General features: G+C 34.2%; 1 protein-coding gene across 1 annotated transcript in view; it reads right to left on the bottom strand.

Moving 5' to 3' along the window:
• ESF1 (ESF1 nucleolar pre-rRNA processing protein homolog) overlaps positions 1 to 21,539 on the bottom strand; it is a 56,872-nt gene that overhangs the window by 31,140 nt on the left and 4,193 nt on the right. Inside the window, exons 2-8 of the mRNA XM_065892542.1 lie at positions 19,397 to 19,803; positions 18,670 to 18,783; positions 16,574 to 16,674; positions 15,423 to 15,575; positions 12,820 to 12,934; positions 10,992 to 11,139; positions 5,714 to 5,875 (exon numbers count right to left, since the gene is read on the bottom strand). Coding sequence (XP_065748614.1) covers positions 5,714 to 5,875; positions 10,992 to 11,139; positions 12,820 to 12,934; positions 15,423 to 15,575; positions 16,574 to 16,674; positions 18,670 to 18,783; positions 19,397 to 19,803 — 1,200 coding nt within the window. The remainder of the gene's footprint in view (positions 1 to 5,713; positions 5,876 to 10,991; positions 11,140 to 12,819; positions 12,935 to 15,422; positions 15,576 to 16,573; positions 16,675 to 18,669; positions 18,784 to 19,396; positions 19,804 to 21,539) is intronic.

Genomic DNA, 21,539 nt, shown 5'->3' with positions numbered 1-21,539 from the left:
TAGGACACCACCTTAACTGAGTGAGCAAAGTTAACAGCACAAAAAATGGGACAAACTGACATGTGCCTCCTGATGTGAAGCAATGGGAAGTATACAACATCATTCATGGAAAATTCTTGCCAAAAACTTTTCAGCTGAATTGTGAGGAAACAATCAGACAAATCCATATTGTGGGTATTCTATAAGTCAACTACTGTAGACACTTTAAAAGTGACTGATCCTGGATTAGGAAAAAACACTGTAAAGAATATTACTGGAATGAGTGAGAAATTTGACTACTATTTTAACGATATTAAATTCCCTTAGTGTGATAATAGTGTCATGCTTATGTAGAAGAATGTCTTTGTGTTTGGAAGTTACGTGTCGAAGTATTTTTTTAAGGATGAAGTGTGATGATGCCTGCAACTTCCTAATCGTCAAATATTTTAGAAAAAGGAGTTGTCTCTCCTAACTGTCTCCAATTCCACACTCCTCATTCTCTCCTAACCCCATTAAGCTCATCCTCCCCATTCTACCAAAACTCTTCAATGGTCTCTACATTGCTAAATTCCATGGTTTTTCTTAGTCTGTATTTTACTGACCCATCTTCTCACTGAAATGCATTCTTCACTTGGGCACCTGGATACCCCACAACCCTGAATTTCCTCCTTTGCTTCAGGTAGCTTCTTCCCAGCTACCTCTGGATGGTCCCTGCTCAACTCTCCTCAACCTCTAAATGCTGGAGTACTCCAAGTGATCAATTTTTGAACCTCTTTTCTTTTCTACCTACAATTACTCCATTGGTGCTCTTTACTTACAGAGATCTGTACAATGAAGATTCTCTAATTTATATCTCCAGTCTTGACCTCTTCCCTGAACTTTAAACTGGATATCCAACTATCTCCTTGGCACGTCTATTTCAATATATAATAGGCATCTTACATGTGACGAAGAGAGTTTCTGAAGTTCCCTCGAAAACCTGTCCAACCCACAATCTTTATTATCTCAGGATTATTACAATAGCCTCTTGACTGATCTCCCCAATTTTGTCCCTCCCTGCCACTTTAATCTACTCTCAAGTAGAGCAGCCAGATTGGTCCTGTTAAAAATAAGTCAGCTCCTCTTTTTATTGTATCTATGGGATGATGGATGCTAACTAAACGTATTGCAGTAATCATTTTACAATATATGTAAGTCAAACTATTATGCTGTACACCTTAATCGTATATAGTAACATATGTCAATTATATGTCAATAAAACTGGAAAAATACCAAGTCAGATCTTATTGCTCCTCAGCTTAAATACTCCAATGGTTTCTCATCTCACTCAGAGATGTTCAAGCCCTTAAAATGGTCTGCAAGACCCTCATGATCTGGCCCCATTACCTCTCTGACATCATCCATTATTCTCTCCTTCACTCACTCACTGTGGTCACACTGTTCTCTGTGCTGCTCCTCAAACACACTAGATAAGCCACAGCTTCAAGGCCACTCACTTGCTATCCCCTCTGCTCGCACAATCTCCTCTGCATGGCTCACCCCCGACCTCCACTTCCTTTAGTCTCTGCTCAAATATCTTTCTTACTAAAGACTTATCTGTCTCCCCTTAACCAGAAATATAAGCTTTATGAGGTCAAGGATTTGTATGTTTTGCTCACATGGTGTCTAGAATGGTTCTTAGCATATGCTCAATATTTGAAGGAAAGTTCAGGCACTGCAGGACGATGAGTAGAAAAAAGACCAGACATCCTTTTCACCTGTGTCTATTAATCAGGCGATAACTAAGAAAAAGAGGACTTTTATCATATCTAATTTCCTTTAAGATTATAGACAAAGAAACATGTCATTATCTGTTCATATTCTGGATGAAATTTCAAAGATTAAAATACACGGCTTGCAGTATCTACAACAAAAAATTATTATCACATAAATTATTAGGGGAGGTTATTTAATATATGAGATAAAACTCATTATGCTTTATTTATATGTATATTACAAATTCCCTAATGAAGCACATTCATCGATAAAGTCTCAATATGCTAATTACATGTGTCACTTTCTCTACTCATCAAAATGAGTCAGGCAGGATACCTTATTAGCAACACATTGAGATGGGCAATGTTACTCCACATCAAAACAATGAATTACAACGTTCCTTAAAAATCTTAAAATTCAACATTTTTAATCATTTATAATCTCAATTAATAACGCTGTATTATCACACCTACATGAGAAACTAAAACATCAAGAGAAAGAGTAGTTCACTCCAGTTGTTACACCCATGTACCTGTTACCTGCCTCCCTTAACACTTACCCTCGAAGAATTAAACTCCTAATGTTACTACACTGTATAATCCAACGTGAAAAGATAGGAAGTTTAAACAGTCTAAACTAAAATTTCTTTCAAGCCACGCCAAGTGCAGCAACTGTTAGTGATTATTAAGAGTACTTATTTTTATGCAGTTTAATATTTTGGAAATTCAAGCCACAGAAAAACTGATGCATGATATACTATAATCTCATACTGACCCTCTGTGGTTTACTGAAGTATAACATCAAAAAAGTCCTGCGGTTCAGGGTAATTGTTACTGGGAACATACATTTCTTAAGACACAAATTCAACAAAATACACGTGTGACAGGAATAGTACTGTGTAGCTTACAAAGTACTCTATAATATCTCAAATTAAGCAAGAAAGGTATTATTAGTCCCACTTTCCACATAAGTAAACTGAGATCCTGAAAGAGTAGTTCATTTTTCTCACTTAACATGTCTAGTATATAAAAGACCCTTTACATTTACATACACAAAGAAAATGCACGCACGCACTTGTGTGCACATCCATACCAAAGATTCACAGGGTAATAATACCCCATACGGGGCCTTCAAAAATACTATGGTTAAAGACTTTAAAAAATGCATTATATAGCAAAATATCAACTTTCCTTCATTCATCTAAGAGTAAAAATTACATAGCGAATGTTGATGATAATTCCATGAAACTGGCACTTTCATCATTGTTGAAGGCATTAAAAACCGGTACAACCCTTTTGGAAAGCAATTTGGCAGTAATCTCAAGACACAAAAAGTGTCCGTGTCCTTTCCTAGTAATTCCATTTCTGGGAAGCTAGCCTACGAAAATAATTTAAAATATGGAAAAAGCTATAGATTATTTATAACATTCTAGATGTTTGGCATCTGAGATTTTAAATTTGAGGCTTGGACACTGGTAGTTTTAACAGCTTGTGAGAGAACCACAGGTTGATCCATAGCATATGTAAAGCGGCTATGTGAGTGAGGAAGTCACGTTACTAACTGATGAGTGAGCCTGACTGCCAGCATTAGCTTCTCCTTGTGGTCTCTACAAGTTCTCACATGCACAGACGTTTCTAAAATGGGGTGGGTGGGTGGGAACAAGCATCTTTGTTAAAAAATTGTTTTTATAAGTAAAAGGCCCTAAAATAGCAAGCCTATTACTTGGCTGGTGATAAAAGTGAAGAGATCTAAGGAAGTACTGATATTTGTGGGTTTGGGAATGGTAACGGCCTTAGATCAAATTTCTTTTCAATGCCATGGGCCTATTGTAATGAAAGATCAGAAACATGACTAAATATTCAACAATAGAAAAATGATAAATTAAACCACAATCTACCTAATCACTCAGTGGCTGAATAAGGGTAATGGAGTTACAGATGCTAATTTTTCATTTTACATTTTCAAAATATTTTATATGACATTAATATCACATCCACAAATAGCAAAGTCAAGATAAAAATGTACTGCTAAATATAAAAGGGAACAGTTGCTAATTCATCACATGAGATCAGCATTACCCTGATACCAAAAGCTAATTAAGGACATTTCAAGAAACGAAAACTATAGACAAATATTCCTCATTAACACAGGTTCAAAAATCTTTTATGAAACATTACTAAACTGAGTCCAGGAATATAAAAAAAGTACAATGAACCATGACTAAGTGAGGTTTATCCTAGGAAAACTGTACTGCTTAAATCTTCCTATGTATCACTTTTTGGTATTTGCACTACATAACTGTACTAATAAAGACAAAGGTTAGATCTGGCCCACTCAATATAGCTCTAAAATATTTAATATAAAACTCTGCAATCAACTTTATTTTAAATCTTCTTTCTCAAATAGTCACCTGAATACCTCAATTTAAAATATGTTCATTTAAAATATCTTCATTCAATAAGCTCATTCTAAGATTAGAATTAAGCGGCAATTACAACATACTTGACTAAAAGACAAAATTCAACATTTCTTGGAATCATAAATCCAAGGACCTCATATAAAAAAATTTCTTCACACATCTCTGAGTGGTATGGTTGTATTGCCTTATTGTGAGACTTACTGACAAAGGACACTCAACTCCTTAAAGCAGCCTCTGTGCTCTTCTGATGAACAATCCTAATGATATAGAGAATTCCTCTTTACCTTACACTGAAATCTACTTTCCTTCAACTTTTATCCACTGGTAAAAGCACTGACTTCTGAGGTAGTATGTGAGATTAAGTCTCTGTTTACATACTCAGCCTCCAAGTACTTGAAAATAACTATTAAGTCACTTTTTAGACTTTTCCTCTCCAGGCTAAATTAATTGAGTTCTCTCAACCACTGTTCATAGGATAACACTACTAAACTTCATTTTTTCTTACCACCACTTCCTGCAAAAGCCAAACATTTAAAACAAATGGGTTATAACATAGCACTATGTTCCTATAGAAATAGGCAGAAGATATGTGTATATCCTAATAAATTTACTGCAAGAGTCAATCAATCCTCAAATATCAAAATATCCTAGTTTCCGCCCCCTCAAATAAAAACAACCTAACAGATATTTCACTCTCAGTGCAAAAACATACTAGTGTAAGAAACAGAAGTAACTGAATATAGAACAGTTAATGCAATGGTGCTATAAGTAGTATTTTTTCATCTAGAGACGAATTGAGGCTAAAAGAATTGAATCCTTGTCAAAAATTATACCTACCTTTAAAAGATATACATATATGTAAAAAGCAGTAATTTGCAAAAAAAACCCCACATTATTTGCAAAGATACATGCTGATTTGCCCAGGATGGTTAAGAAAAAATGCATATGCTAGACAACAACCCTCCTTTATCCTAGCTTTCTCTTTGTTTAGCTTTGACATGGTTTTAATGTTATTGTACTAGTATTGGGTTATTGAACTCTTCAAGGCAGTTATAAAAACCACTTACGATGCTGTACTTCTTTGTTCAAAACTACTCAAACATTGCACAATTGAGACGGAAAACTATGTATTACATATTTTGTGTTAGTGAAACCTCACTAATTAAAGTCTAGTAGCAGTTACTGGAGAAAAGTCCACTTATTAATAACATATTTTGAAAAAAAGTTCAATGACTTTAGAATACATGGTGCCTGGATTCAAATTTCTATAACCTGAGAATACTGGAATCAAACCTAGGAAAGGTCTACTTTTATAAATGGATAATTTGTAGTTAGTAAATTAAAGAGACAAAGAATAAGCCACAGGAGTAGAAAACGCTGGTGCCAAAGTGAATTAAATCATGCATGCAGATATCATGTTATCTTCCTCACCAAAACACTCCTTGAAAATATGATTTTTTAAAGTTTATGTTTCCAAAGAGTTGATCTTCTTTTCTTTTATATCCAACATCCCCAAACGAAGGAAAACAAGTGAACATTTAGTTAGTATCTAATTCTTACCTGGAACCCACTTAATTTCCATTTCCATATCATTTTCTTTGCCTTTCTTTTCTTTTTCTTGAATAACTTGCAAGAGCTGCCTATATTTAGCAATTTGTTCTTCATCATCCTTCTGGCTTCTTTTTGTTTTCCCACCTTCTTCTACACTGGCTCCATCATCACCTAACAAAAAGATCAATTTCATTTAATACACAGAAATAATTTACTTCTAACTTCAGTGTTTAATCTCAGTCACTGCAGCACCCTTCTAAACAATGTCAGATACACTATAACAATAGAATATCAAAATCAGACTTAAATTTCTTAATACAAAATGAGTTAAATGACTTAGGTCTTATTTATGATAAAAATCAGTTGCAATATAAGTTAGCATGGTCACAATATTACACTTGGGAATCTCTTTTTATTAAAATTCATATTTCAAAATAATCCTGTAGTCATGTAACATCCTTAGACTTTTCCACCCTACAAGCAAGATAGCAGGGATGGCACTTTTTTCCTCTTTATGTCTCCCACCATCCAACAGTGTGGCTTTAAAATGTATGGTCAATAAAAGGAGCCTGAATAGTGTTGAGATGCATCTGATAAATGGATTTAGCCATTCATGCTGATGATACAGATAAAGGAAGTTGCCTGTAATCCAAAACAAAGAATAATGTGTCCTTTCCATTTGATAGTGAGCAAGCATGCTTACTCTCAGGATCTCATTAATACATTAAGAATAAAAATGAATAAATTAGAAGTTTGTGCAATTAATTTCCTCATGTGGAAAATATTCACGTTTACATTTCCTAATTTCATAAAAATAATTATAATACAACAGAACAGTATAAAATTCATGGACAAAAAATACGAAAGAAAACTAATACGTGAAAAGTTTGTTTGCTCTATATTTCCACTGTAATTCTCCAAGTCAAAAACATAAATTAAGAACCTGGGTTTTAATGCAAAACATACTTACTGAATTGACTAAATGTCCCCAGTATAGGAAAATTCAGAAGTAGCATACAGAAGACCCTCCCTTCTATGAGCTACGGCTAACTGGTCACTAAATATGTCTGACATTATTAAGCATTCAGCTGTGAAACATCAATGTTAACAGACTGTCCTTACATTTTCAAAAAGGTGATGTGAAAAAAATTGGTTAAGTAAATGTTTTTATAGTTTTTTTCTCTAAATGAATAAAAAATAGTCCACGACATTCTTTCCATCCTATCACACTTTTACATTTTCACTCAAACAGCTGAAATTCATTTTTTTCCTGTTTGTGCTTTGTGCCACAATAATAATGTTGGATGGAATTCTGTCATGTATCCCGTAATTCAATGGATAAAACATCAGGAACACATTAACAAAATGGCAATGTATTTCTTTCTATTAAAAGCTTACTTCTGAAAATATAATTAGAAGCAAGTTCCTTCCAGGTTGAAATTTTAGTGGTAAGTCTCTGATGGCCTACTTTAAATTGATTTTTTTCCAGTACTAAAATTTTACTTTCTGAAACTCTAAAATGTGGGTTAACTCATGGAAGTCTGTTTTTTCCCAATTCAAGGACAAAACTTTGTGAAAGCCTTAATAATATAAAAGGCGAAAAAAATTAACTGTAAATGTAAGAAACCCTGGTATAATCTCTTATAAACTACAACAGGAACATATAGTAACTCTAAGGCATTCAAATATACTAAATGTATCTATCAGAGGTACTAAACTATAGATTAAAGTGACTTTGCAATCAATTAAAATACTGAAGAAAAATTAAAATGCATGCTTTAAAAAAGTTAATTAGTATATTTCAAACAAAAAGCCATTAATCCTTAAAGTTTTAAAAGTAAAGACATATGACATGAGGTAGTATGCTAAGACTTTACATACATTACCTCAATTTTTCCAACCATAAGCAGGTACTATTATGATCCTCATTTCATACCTTTGGAAAGAGAAGGCTTGAGGGCTAAGAAAACCTAACCTAAGTAACTTCACTATGTGGTGAAGTCAGGATTTGAATCAGCAAAGCCCAAGTCCTTAACAAGAATATATTGACAAATTAATGGTTATCTTCCCATAATATTTACTGCCCTAATGTATTCAATAATGTCATTTCAAAATCTAGTTAAGTTCTCCCAAAGCAAACAAAGAAAACCTATTTGAAAAACTTGTATTCAATCCTCTTAAGAATACACGGAATGACCTTTTTTCCTTTATCTTAGAGCTGCTACTAAAGAAAAACTATCCAGAATTTTCAGAAAAGTGTTAAATGACCATATAGGTATATAAATAAAAGAAAATGTAGATAAATTAGTGTATCTATGGGGGTAAAAAATGTAAAGGCTATTTGAGAAAGACTCAGCTGTTCTGTATACACTAAAAATAACATGGTCACTCAACTGTTTAGAATGCCAAAGAAATTAACAAGCAACAGCCATCAAGGCCTTAAATGTGAAGGCTTTTGTGTCCATATAACTACCACTGCAAATCATATACTTTTTCAAAGACTAGTAGATACCTAAGAAATTATGTGGTTTTATTAATATGAGATTTCTGAACAAAGAAACTGGAATGATTAAACATGATTCTCCATTCAATGCGTAAACAGAGTTCAAGAGTAATACTTTATGAAAAACTTAGATCAGTGAAGCAGTATCTTCAGTAGCCTAAAATCATAGGATCTTAAGAAAGTTAAGGTTTAATGGTCCTATGATAATACTAAGGAAGCATTTTAGGATTTACTTAATTTCACATTTATAAAATTGTAAATTATAAAAATAATATATATGCAAAAGAAAAACCAAAAGGACAGGTATGAAAAATGTCAGGCTATAAATAAAAGTAAGAATATTCACTTCTGCTAATTTAAAATACTTTATGTTTAACTTTTATGGTTCTTCATTTGCTGTCAGCACATAATTCTATCTTACTTGTAATTGTGCATGGTTGAGAATTCATCTAATAAACAAAAATGAAAGTGTGAAGATATCTGGGAGAGAGTATCAACCAAAAACTAATAAGAAATTACAATCAAGCAACCAAATTTCCAAACAGAGCCAGATCCAATATAAGGGAAAAGGGGTTTTTTGGCCCTATTTTTAAAAAATGAGCTATTTTAAGCAAACAACATATATAATTTTAAAATACACCATCGATCATTTTAATCGTCAAAAAAATTTTTAGATAAAGATATAGACAATCTGAGAACTTCTGCTTCCATTAATGGGAAGCTAGGTACACTTCAGACCAACCATTTTACTGAGGACATCAAGCTGGATGAAGTGTTTAAAAAAATCTTTTTAAAAGATTCAGAGGGATTTAAAAAAGAAAACTTCAAAGAACTGACAAATTAGTGAAGAATTACCAAGTCAAAATCAAGGAGAAGATGGTGATCAGAGAGATGACCCCAGTGTTCAAGACCTATTTGCCCTGAGTGCATGTACTGATCTACCAAAGAAACAGCTGCGAGACTAACCTACAGTTCTGGCAGCCTGGCAGGCTAAGAAGACAAAAGTTAAAGAACCAGCTAGTACTCCCACATTTGGGTCCCACAGTAGGGACCCAAAAGGATATACTCGAGGGCAAGGGTCAACCAGAAGTAAACTAGCTCTCACACAGACTTGCATTGCCCACCAGGTCCAGGGAACCTCAAGTCTTAAAATTTGGAGTGATGTGGCTCCAGAATGACCAGAGTAAATGAAAGTCCTCTCTGATGAGACACTCTCACCTCAAATATCAAACTGGCACAAAAAGTTAACCAGGCATACAAGTGAACAGGAGAAGTATCTTGTAAAGTAACAGAAATCAACTCCAAAAGATTTGAAATAAATACTGAAATTATCAGACATACACTACAAAAACATGTTTCCTCTGTTTACAGAAATAAAAGAAGGCACTGAAAATAACTGCAATGAGTAAAAAACATTAAAAAGTTGATATTGCTGACCTGAAAAATAGTCAAACTGGACTTTTACAAGTAAAAAAATATAATAATCAAAATTAACTCAATGAACAGTCCATCAGCAGATTCAACACTGCTGAAAAGAGAATTAGTGGACTGGAAGATAGGTAAGAAAAAATATTCAGAAAGCAACACAGAAATACAATAGATAAAAAATACAGGAGAGAAACAACATGGAAGTTACAGTGAAACGATCTAACATATTTAATTGGAGTCCCAGAGGAGAGGGGAGAAGAAATACCTGAACAGATAATGGCTGAGAATATTCCAAAACTGATTGAAAGATACCATGCCACAAATACAAGAACCCAACCAACCCCAAGCACAATAAATTAAAAAAATCTATTCTTAGTTCATATTAAAACTGCAGAAAAACAAAAAGGAAGAGAAAACTTTAAAAGCAGTCAATGAATAAAATCCAGGCAACCTTCAAAAGACTGAAAAAAGTAGACTGACGGCTGACTTCTCAAAAACAACAATGAAGCCAGAAGCCAGCAGGATATTATCCTCAATGTGGAGACAGGAGGACTGTCCACCTAGAATTTTTTTTACCAGTGAAGATATCTTCACAAATAAGGCAAAAAAGGAAATTTTTAGAGTAAACTAAAATTCAAGAACTTGACACCAGTAGATACTACTGGAAATTATCAAAGATATACTTAGGGCAGAAGGAAAATGATCCCAGACAGAAGTATGAGATTTAGAAAAGAATAAGGAGCAAAAGTAGTATGGAAAATGTGGGTAAATTTAAACAAAAGAGTAATATTAATGTCCTATGGGACTTAAGAATTACAATATACAGAATAGCATGAAAGTTGTTTTAAGATTCCTTGTATTCTCTAGGAGGGTAAAAATATTAATTAGCATTAAACTTTAATAAGGACACAAGTCATGATTTCTAGGATAATCACCAAATGGACAGAAAGAGTCTACTTTGTAAACTAATTGAGCAGAAAAATGAAATGTAAAAAATAATCCAAAAGAAGTTCTTAGTTTAAAAAGGAGGGGGTAATAAAGCATTTTACTAGTTTAAGTGATTGCATTACTACAACAATCATGACTAGTCTAAAAGGCCAGACTTTTTTTGTGAGGTCAGGGTTTCAAAGAGTTTTTGGTTAAAGAAATTCAGGCTAAGAAAATACCTTTAAATAAAAAATTTCAATTACTATCTAAAGGTGTATATAATACTGTGTATGTGAGCTTGCTTCACAGACAGTTTGAAGATTAGTTTGATATTCCCTTTTAAGCTACTGTCAAACTTATTTCCATTAGTAAGTCTAGATTAGGTATCCAAATGCTTACAAATGTAGAACACCAAAAGATGAACAGTACCTTGTAGCTCCTCTTCTATCTCTTCTTCGTCTTCACTAGAGGAAGCTAAGTAGGCTTGAAAATCCATGTCCAAAAGCTCTTCCTTTTTAAACTTCCTGTTGAGTGTTGTAATTCTTTCATGATCTGTCTCATCCCAAGTGATCTCCACCTTTCACCAATGAATAAGAAAAAAACAACAAATAAAATAAAAATGGAAATGTCAGCAACCCAAACTTGTTAAAGAATATTTATCGTTAATTTGTATGTTTAACAGTAAACTAAAAAAGTTAAGACATGCTAAAACAAATAATAAATAACATGCTTAATGAAAAGTTTTCTACCTGTGGAAAGGGAACCATTTCAATTAACCTGTGCCTTCATCCTCCTAACTCTTTACTATATGCAAGGTACTCTATTATTTGGAGTAAAAATTCATCAGTGTATGGACTGATTGTGGTGAAAAGAAACAAGAAAATGCACTAGTGCAAAAAGTAACATTATTATGAATGAGTCAAGACATGTTTTTCACCTGGAGTTCTAGGCATTTCAGGAGGTCTACAAACTGTCTGAAATTTGCTGATAAAGCTTTCAACACAACCTCAGTGTGGTCCATTTTCCAAAAGAGATTAAGAGCCACTGATGAAAAAGGCATCTATTTGTTGGAAGTACAGTAAACCCCCACAACACAGGAATTCATCTATAACATCATCGATCTTGTGACTGGCTCCTGTCTTCTATGTCGTCCCCATTCTCAGAGTCCAGTTAAAGGTTTAATCTTCATCATAGGGCAGGTCCCACATCCTTGCTGTTTTTCCCCCTCAGGCTAATCTTTCCAGTTCAGGACAACAAAATGGGCACCAAGAGATCCAATCCTTAAAACAGTTGCCATTGTCAGAGAAATTCCAGCTAGTCACCATTCAGAATTATTCTTATTCTGATAATTAAGACTGAGCTGATAACCACAAAACCACTGATGGAACTGGAACAGATGTGGATGATACAGCCAGACCATAGGAACTCCAGACTGGCTGGCTGGATAGGCTTGCCCATTTTTCAGTCTTGAAAATAACATGATCCTACATTTTATGTGACTGAATCTTTTAGACTTCACTTATTGCATACTGGTGGGGTTTCCCTGTACTCAGTAACTAATTAAGGCCACACAGTACCCACAGGCTGCAGGTGACAGATACAGCAGCTCTCTTTCTGCCACCAGCCTATCCTCAGAAGAGCACAGTGGCTTGTCACAAAAAAGGCAATGAAAAGCCTGTATGGCTGCTGCAGAGTCCAGCTGTGGATAGAAGGTATATGGAGTAGAAGAGCAGAGAAACTAGGCAGCTAAGTAACATACTAATTCAATAAAAATCTTTTGGCTGTTCATTATTAAGCATTAATGTGACATCTAGTAGTCCTGAATTATTCTACTTCAATTGTTTTTAGAATTTTGGATCATATCTGCAGAAAAAATGTGTTTCTATTTTAAATTTCCACTGGTTTTAACTGTGATTTGAAGTAATCTGTTACCTCCTTACCCCTACTCCCTAGGATATTAATAACTAACATATTACTTATTAAAGAATCTAGTGAAGTAACACTCTATGGGAAAGACAGAAGAGAAAAAAGAAACATTTGCAGGTAATTGACTCAGGCTTAAAGGCATAACAAAAATTTGAAAATAGGTTCCAACACATGTGGGAGATAAAAATGCAAATACACCTGTGTTTGATTTCTATTTGTACTTATGCTTTAAAATTTTGAATCCTTTCCATTTCTAAAGATGCTGTAAGTAAATAACTCTTTTCTTAAAAAAATTGAGTCCAGCTATGTATTTTCTAAAGTTGAGAAATACCGTTGATGTTCCCATTGCAGCAGATGTGAAATATCTTGGCTTATATGCTGTTAAATCCACTTCTGAGGCTACATCCTTGGGCTCATCATCAAAAGTAATATCATCTGGTATAAACCTAAGAAACAAAGAAAAAAATAAATTTATTTAAACATATGCTGCAGTGATAAACAACCAGAGTTTAGATTCTCTTCTAATTAGGTATAGTGTATACATACACACCATACAAGAGATTCTACGGAACACACATGTAGATGAAGCAAACAATGTTAGAAATAACCTTGGCACAAAATTTCTGAAATTCCTAAGCTATAAATCTGTAATTCCCCCAAATTTGAGTGAAGTCTGTGTAGGCAGAAACCCTGCATTAGGAGTCAGTTAATATGAGTCAGGTGTAAACACACATGGGTCCCTCATGTTTCAAAAAGACCTAGATTCCTGATAGCTCAGTCATTGGCTTCCTATATGATATTCTGAAGATCAAATAGAATTATTAATGGGTAAGTGCTCTGAATATAAAGTATCATACATATGAGGTGTCACTGAAAATAAGGAAAAGCTTAAGGTTGATTCTTCAAGACTAAAAAAATCTTAACAATTTTATAATTTTTTTCACAAATAAATAGCTGTTAAATGTAAATCAGTCACTGTAATTGTTTGACAATTCTTAGGCATCAGGCTAAGGAGTGGGAGGAAAAAAGCAAAGAGAAATGATTCATGGTTATTATATTTAGGTTTTGTCATTTATATAGGAGATTTTATTTCCACACATGAAAAAGCACCGGCTGTATATTGCATCAAAAATGATTTTTCAGGAGAGGAATGAATAATTAAGGTTCATTAGGTCTACATCAGTGGTCCCCAACCCTTTTGGCACCAGGGACCGGTTTCATGGAAGACAATTTTTCCACGGACGGGGGGTGAGGGTGGGGTGTTAGGCTTAGGGCAGTAACGCAAGCGATAGGGAGCAATGGGGAGTAGCAGATGAAGCTTCGCTTGCTCGCCTGCCGCTCACCTCCTACTGTGCAGCCTGGCTCCTAACAGACTGTGGACCAGTACCAGCCTGCGGCCCAGGGATTGGGAACCCCTGCCCTAGATAACAGGATGGCAGCAGAAAATTCAATTTTCTTTTATAAAATTATATATGACAAAATAAAACAGGGAATATAAATTTTTCCATGGTCACTGATCTTATTTTCTAGGTACTGCCAGAGCTTATTCTAATACTGCATAAAAATGTCCCAAAAAGGAAACAGAAAGAATAAAATGATCCTGAAAAGAACATGAGGACATGAACTCATGATACGCAGAGTTTGACATTCTAACAAATGTTTGGTAACTACTATTTATATACCCAAAACAAGTACCTCCTTTTGAAACTGTTAACAGAAAAGAGAAGGAAATGTCTTGTTTGATGAGATATGCCGTTCATGCTATATACTTAAGCAGGCTAAACTCTTACCCTAAACTATCAATACAAAAAATTTTACTTGTGGGCTTCCCTGGTGGCGCAGTGGTTGAGAGTCCGCCTGCCGATGCAGGGGACACGGGTTTGTGCCCCGGTCCGGGAGGATCCCACATGCCGCAGAGCGGCTGGGCCCGTGAGCCACGGCCACTGAGCCTGCATGTCCGGAGCCCGTGCTCCACAACGGGAGAGGCCACAACAGTGATAGGCCCACATACCGCAAAAAAAAAATTTTACTTGTATTCTTCTACAAGTTGGAATGCTTTTGAAGTGTGAAAGCCACAGTGATTATCAATTGATGCATTTTTTTTCCATAAAATATTTCATTTTGAGAACAAAGCCGCTAACAAACCTGGATACAAACAAGTGATTTCTATTGAAAATGACACAGTAAAATGGTTCACTGGGTTCAAAGAACTAGGTTAATGATAAAATGGTACAGTAGTTCGGCTTCCCGGTTTCCTTAGAACAGACATTCCCAAACACCTAAGGTTTTTCAGCTTGGGTCAGTGTAGCCTGAGTACGTGGTGGAAATAATGCCCAAGTCTGAAGATAAAGCCAGCAACACCATTCACTGAGCAGCATTGCCCAACAGAACTTTCTGTGATGATGGTAAAGTTCTGTATTTGTTCTGTCCAACATGTGGTCATTAAGTACTTGAAATGTGCCTAGCGTGACTAAGCAAATGAGTTTAAGCTTTTTTAAATTTTTAATTAAATAAATGTAAATAAGCCAGATATGACTACTGACTACTGTATTGGATGGCACAGATCAAGAGATACTAGTTTATTACAAGTAAATTCCTTTGCCTCCACCTCAATGCTTTTTAAAAAGTTACTTCACCCTGGTTCCTAGTTCTAAAAGAGAGCTGCAAAGAAATAGCTACATAAAACCCATCATCCTAAAAACATATTTGACATATCTGAAAGGACATAAATGTGAGGTGACTCATACCTAATACTTTAGCTTTTTCTCATTCCAGTTTTCTTTCTTAAGAGTGATGTTCTACAAGAGAGTTCACCAAAAGCAAAAAATCCTCTTAGAATGTGAAAGGACAGAGAGCACTACCAGTTCTAATATTTCAATTCTTATAATCATGTTGTGCTACAAGATTAAATTGGTACAACACACACTAGATTACCTGAGATCTATGAACGAGCAACTACTTTCGAATTCCAGGCCATCACAATCCTCATAAATTTTAGCGGCTGTTTCAAGAGAATCACAGTCTACTACTGCATAATAGTACTTCAGTCGTTTGAATTGATAATCTCTCAGTTTTTCTCTACAGGTCCTAAAAGGGGAAAATCTCATTAGGCTTACTTAAACAGGAACACAAATACTCTCTCCCTTTAAAAAATAAATGTAATTGTTCCAAGAAAAAAAATTACAAACTGGTTTTTATTCCAACCCAACCTTCCTTTATGATTTTGCCTTCATGAACATTAAATACTTAAGCCCAATTTATTATTTTGACAGGTACAGACCAGGGATTTTGACTGGAATTTGCTATCTAGAAAAGGAAAGCAAGAACTACATGTGCTTACCTGTGATTGTAATTCTTAGAATAGCTATTTTTTTGTTTGTTTTGCTATCACATACAGCTTTCTCAAGTAATACCACTCGAGAGGATCACTGTATTATAAAATATTCTAGGAAAGCATTAGCTTTTATTATAAAGAAATTACTGATCTTGTAAAACTTTATTCAGGTGTTGTCAAGTCTACGTGGTGTAAATTCAACTTACTTAACTACAGCATATTCTTTGAGGGTCTTCATCTGCTCTCTTTTGCCACCAATTTTTATTAATGCACATATAGCTCCACCTAGTGGATTAAAAACTACCTTAAACTTTTTTCTATACTACATTACGATGATTAAGAACTTTTTCTACTATTCTTGTATTTTTCTATTTAATCCTTAAATAAGAGAAATTACGTAATTTGAAGGCAAATAGTTTCAATTCCATTTACATAAAAAGCAACATCTCAGAAAAAAAGCAAAACTTACTGATTCAGGGCAATGAGGCTGAGACCTCTAAATCAGTTTAATCATGACATGTTTTTAAAACTGCGATAATAATTTTCATGAATATAGAAATACAAATACACACAAAAAAATGTTACTGGAATAGTGTGCCACTTCTGACAGACTTTAACCTGCTTTGAAACCTGTTTTAACCATGAATGGCACAAGTGTAAACTTTAGTCCCAACTATTAAAGTGACCAGAATTCTGAACTAGTGACACAAACTCATGAGGTTTAGTTTTATTTTCTAGAGTGTTTTAATACCAGTCCTTTTCAGGGGCATCTTCAGGAATGCTTAATAACTCTACTGGTCCTTGAACTTGCTCTTCCTTCATCCTCTCCTTTCCAAATTCTGAAGCATATATCTAAACACAAAAAAGTAAGATTAATGTAATTTATATTTCCCTTTTCTTATAATATACAGACCTGTCAAGGTCAGGAACTCTAAACAACTGGACTCAATGAAAACAGCAAGAATGCTTCACGTCCAAACCCACTATAGGAAGCTAAAGCATCCTCAGGAATAATCTTAAAAATAGTCATTTTGGCTAGGGATTAACAGATGTGGGCTTGGGAACAAAAATAGAGTATCTCCTCCATACATTCTGGGCTCTAAGGGAAAAATTAAGAAAAGTGAAACAAGATTCTAAGTTCAAGGAATGATACATAAACACACAGACACACACACACACACGTGTGAAAAATGATTGGATTAAATAATTTAAATGAGATATATTAAAATGATTAAAGAAATATATAAAACAATGAAGAAACATAATTTTGTAACACCTAACTTATCCCTAAAATCATATCGTTTATCCAATGCTTTCTTTTAAAGAAATTCTTTAAATAAAAAAGAACTGATGACAATCTTATCACACAGGTTATATATAGTCTTGGTATAAGAAGGAGTCACACTCGCCTAGATTTGGTATTTTTCTAACTTGGCCACTTTTGAGATTCAAGAAATATAATGGTATTAATCTGCATTGTTTTGATACAACTGGGCTTAATATTCATCTATTAACTAATGTACACTTTTTTGAGTTGTTTGAAATATCTAATTTATCCACTAGGGGATCCAAGTTTTTCTTACTAATCTAAGTTGCATAAAATAGGTTTCAATGCAGAAGTTTTTAGTATATATGCTTACATCTGTTGATTCTTTGTATTTTTTTTCCTCTTTGTAAGTCCAGAGATTTCTACTACCCATCTCCTAAAACACAAGCTTTAACAAAAATACCATTCTATTTTATTCTGCCAGTAGTTTTAAAATTTTTTTCTTCATTTCATCTGGCTACCATTTGGGGCTATTACAAGGACCTGCACTAAGTTCTCCAACACAAGGACTTGTCCGTTTGTTCCAATACCATGTACTCAAGAAGTTTATTTTGTTCTAAATTATCATACAAACTCTTCTATCTACCTATTGCATCAAGTTGTCCCTGTACTTTTACCCAAAGCTATTAAATTCTGTAGCATTATAAAATGTTGAGATTTTGTAATTGGTAGGGTGAATCCTTTTATACTGGTATGATTTCTCAAAAACTTGTGAGTCATTCTCACTTGTTTATTCTTTTAGATGATTAATGGTAACCTTTTTCTTAACTTTCATTTGAACTGACACTTTGATTGAAACTATACTAAAACTGCAGAACTGACATCTTAAATATTTAAACTGAACAGTAGTAATTTAGAGCTGTTTCAGGCACTGTACTAAATACTTAGCATGATCTTCTTTTCATTTAATCCTTACCACTATCTTAAGAAATACTACTGTTATATCCACTTAGAGGAGAAAAGACATTTGAGAAATTAATCAATAAAATGCACAAGATCATACAGCATGTATCAGAATCAAGATTTGAATATAGGTCTGTCATACTACAAAGCCTAGAGTCTTAATACCTACGCGGGCTCTCTAGAAATATGGTATCTCAAAATTTATAAGTTTTTCAAGTATTATTTATCAAGTGTAACAGCTTACTTCATATAGGTCATATTGTTTAAGGTAATTTCTAAGGCTTTTATGTTTCTGCTGCTAATTTTTCTTCTTGCTAATTCTAGTAATGAAGCATTTTTAAAAATATTTATCTTATACCTTGTCCCTTTACTGAGCTTTATTATAACAGCTTTTCAGTTGATTTCTTTGTTTTTTTTAATTAAACACAATCATATAACCGAGCAATAATTTCACCTCTTCCTTTCTTACTTTCATACCTATTACATCAGTTTTGTGCCTTAACTGTATTGGACAACTTCCAGATTATTTTCCTTAGAAGGAAAACTATGACTTTAAAAAACGAGATTTAACTTAGAATGCTTAGAAATATTTACTTCAAAATAAAATCAATTCTCACCTTTACAGAAAATATAACACCTCCTTTAGGTTTAAATGAATTGAACAAAGCCAGCAAATCTTTTGCCTTCAATCTATCCCAGTCCATGTTGCAAACTGCTAATCGATGCGTAATCTAAGAAATGAGAAAAATTAAATACGATATAATCTATATCATTCCCAATGCTAGCAAAATTAAGATAGTAAAAATATAATGCCTTCTTTTCCCCAAATCCTGAAATCATTAATACAGTATTTAAGTGGTTTCAATATGTAAAAGAAAACTTCAGATGAGTCACACAAAAGTAAAACTGTCAAGAGAAAAGCACTTTCTCTTACTTGGTTCTTAGTTCTTGAATCAGAACATGATGACAAGCTGATTCTTTAACCACCAAGTTTGTTAAGCTATTCTGCCACCCATAAGTAGGAAAGTTGAGTATATTAATCTACAGCATTTCTAATAGGTGCAGTAGGAATTGAAATATAAACTCCTAGTTAAAACAAGAATTTTCTAAAAATTTCATTTGACTTTTAATTATTTATATAGAAGTTCATCCCTATCTGCTTGGACAGACATGTACTTTATATAGGTATATTCTGTATCAAGAAGTTTTAATCAGAATCATCATCAAGAGTATTATTTACCAATAAAGCTTTTCCTTGTTAATTTAATGACATCAATCCTACCATCTATAACAGCTACTTCTACTGTACTCTTGACAAATAATCTTATTTATTCAAAAGGTCACCTCATCAGCCCGAGGAGCATCTTTATCTAGTTCTCTCCAAGCATGCTCAAAACCAGATTCCTCTGGAAGTAAATATGCCATATCTTCTTCATCTTCAGAACTACTTTCTATATTTCCTTTGCCCCTCGCAAGATCGGGGCCACTGTCACTTTCATCATCATCCTCACTATCCTCATCTTCATCTTCCTCCTCATCATTTTCATTCCCTCCATCATCATCATCATCATCATCATGAAGATCAGCAGCAACAGCTCTACAAATGCCTGTAAATTCATCTTCAGATTCTTCATCACCTCCTATTTCACTAGCACTTTCTGAATCTTCCTCCAGAGCTTCTTTGTCAAACATTTTACCACTTGCTGAGTTTTCATGACCATCACTGTCTCTTGCCATTATGAATGGAACCACTGCAAAAAGGTCAAAGGTAGGAGAAATTAAGAAAACGTAAACACTGAATTAAATTAAATCCAAGTTATTTTGACCTCAAATCCAGTGAAAATATAATTTCTATGAAACAGACTAAAGGAAAATATAAATTTGGCAAAATTCATGCCTAACCAAGTTACTTAATAGAAATCTTAATATATACCCAGATCACACAAGTAGATTCATATACTCATTCAATATTTATGGAGTGTCTGCTCTGTGCTAGGTACTCAACATACTACCATTGGCAAAAGAGAAGCAATCAATGCCCTCAATAAGCTTCCAGTCAGGTGAAGAGGATATGGACAGTTATTGATCAAATAAAATCCATCAAATCAATGCACATAAAAAAAATGAAATTACAACTAGGATAAGTGCCAAGAAGAAATGTTACAAGGTGCTATGAGAGCACAAAATAGGGGTCCCTAAGTAAGTGATAAACGAGTTGCTACTAGAAGGATGAAGAGGAATTAAGTAGTCAGGGTTAGACTAATAGATGAAGGAAATGTTCCAAATAGCAAGAAAAGCATATGTAAAGATCCACTAATAGAAAAAAGCTGGCAAGCATGTCTGGATTACAGATAGCCAGAAGTCTTCTTGTACAGAAGTCAAGTAGAAAATGAAATTGAAGAGTTAGGTAGGTGCCATGTAGCTTTGGACTTTATCGTAAAAACATATGAGAAGCCACTGCTATTTTCAGAAGGAGGGACATCATCAGATTTTCATATTGAGATCACCTCAGCAACAGTGTAGAAAACTTGAGGGAGTTAAGAGTAGATGTGAAAAAGAATTAAAAGGTTAGTACAGTATTCCTGGTGAGAAATGAAGGTAGCACTAAGTTGGTGGCAGTAGAGATGTAGAGTAGTGAGTCGCTCTTGACTTTCAGAGTCAGGAGGTAAGACCAACAGTAATCAGTGACAGGGGCTTGATATGGGGAATCTGGGCAGTATCAAAGATGAGTCCTAGCTTCTTGACTTGCAGAAGGAGCTAGCTAGTTAGATGGACAGAGAGAAAAAGAGGTAACGATAGAAGAGAACAAGTTTGTTTGGTGGAGGTATATCATGAATTTGGTTTTGGATATGTTGAACTGGAAGTGCCTCTGAGCCATCTAAGAGGAGATATAGAGAAGGCCATCGGCTGTATGAGTCTACAGCTCAGAGAAGTCTGAGCTGGAAATAAAGTTTTTGACTGATTCTTGTATATAATAACAAACGTTGGGATGTGGATAAGATCACTTACGAAGAGAGCAAAATAGTAACTTTTCTGCTATATCTTAAAGTTTGCAACTGACTTATGGTTAGCAATATATGAGTGAAAGACTGGTTTCACCTTAAACTGTTTTTTTTGGCCCTCATCATACACAGAAAGGACTGATTTCCTATTTCTAAAACAATCATATGCTTCTATCTATTCTGTGCATATCTGTGTGAGTATAGATATATCTTATATATCTTATTCATCTTTAAGTTGGAGTTTATGTTTCTGATTCACAGGTTCTAAGTGGATAGAGCCTATAAGTGGTCCTATAATCTTATAATAGTCATTCACTGACCAAATATTGAGTACTATGTACAAAGAATTGAGCTGGGGGGACCAGAAAGGGAGATGATTTATAACATGATCCCATGCTCTTCATGAGCTCATAAACAAAAGAAATCATTTACTGATTTATGAAATTATGTTCTAAAGCACCACAGAGAGAAACACCTAAATTTGC

This window comes from Phocoena phocoena, chromosome 15 (genome assembly GCF_963924675.1).
Source record: "Phocoena phocoena chromosome 15, mPhoPho1.1, whole genome shotgun sequence".
Classification (NCBI taxonomy): domain Eukaryota; kingdom Metazoa; phylum Chordata; class Mammalia; order Artiodactyla; family Phocoenidae; genus Phocoena; species Phocoena phocoena.
This window is presented reverse-complemented; position numbering and strand designations above follow the sequence as displayed.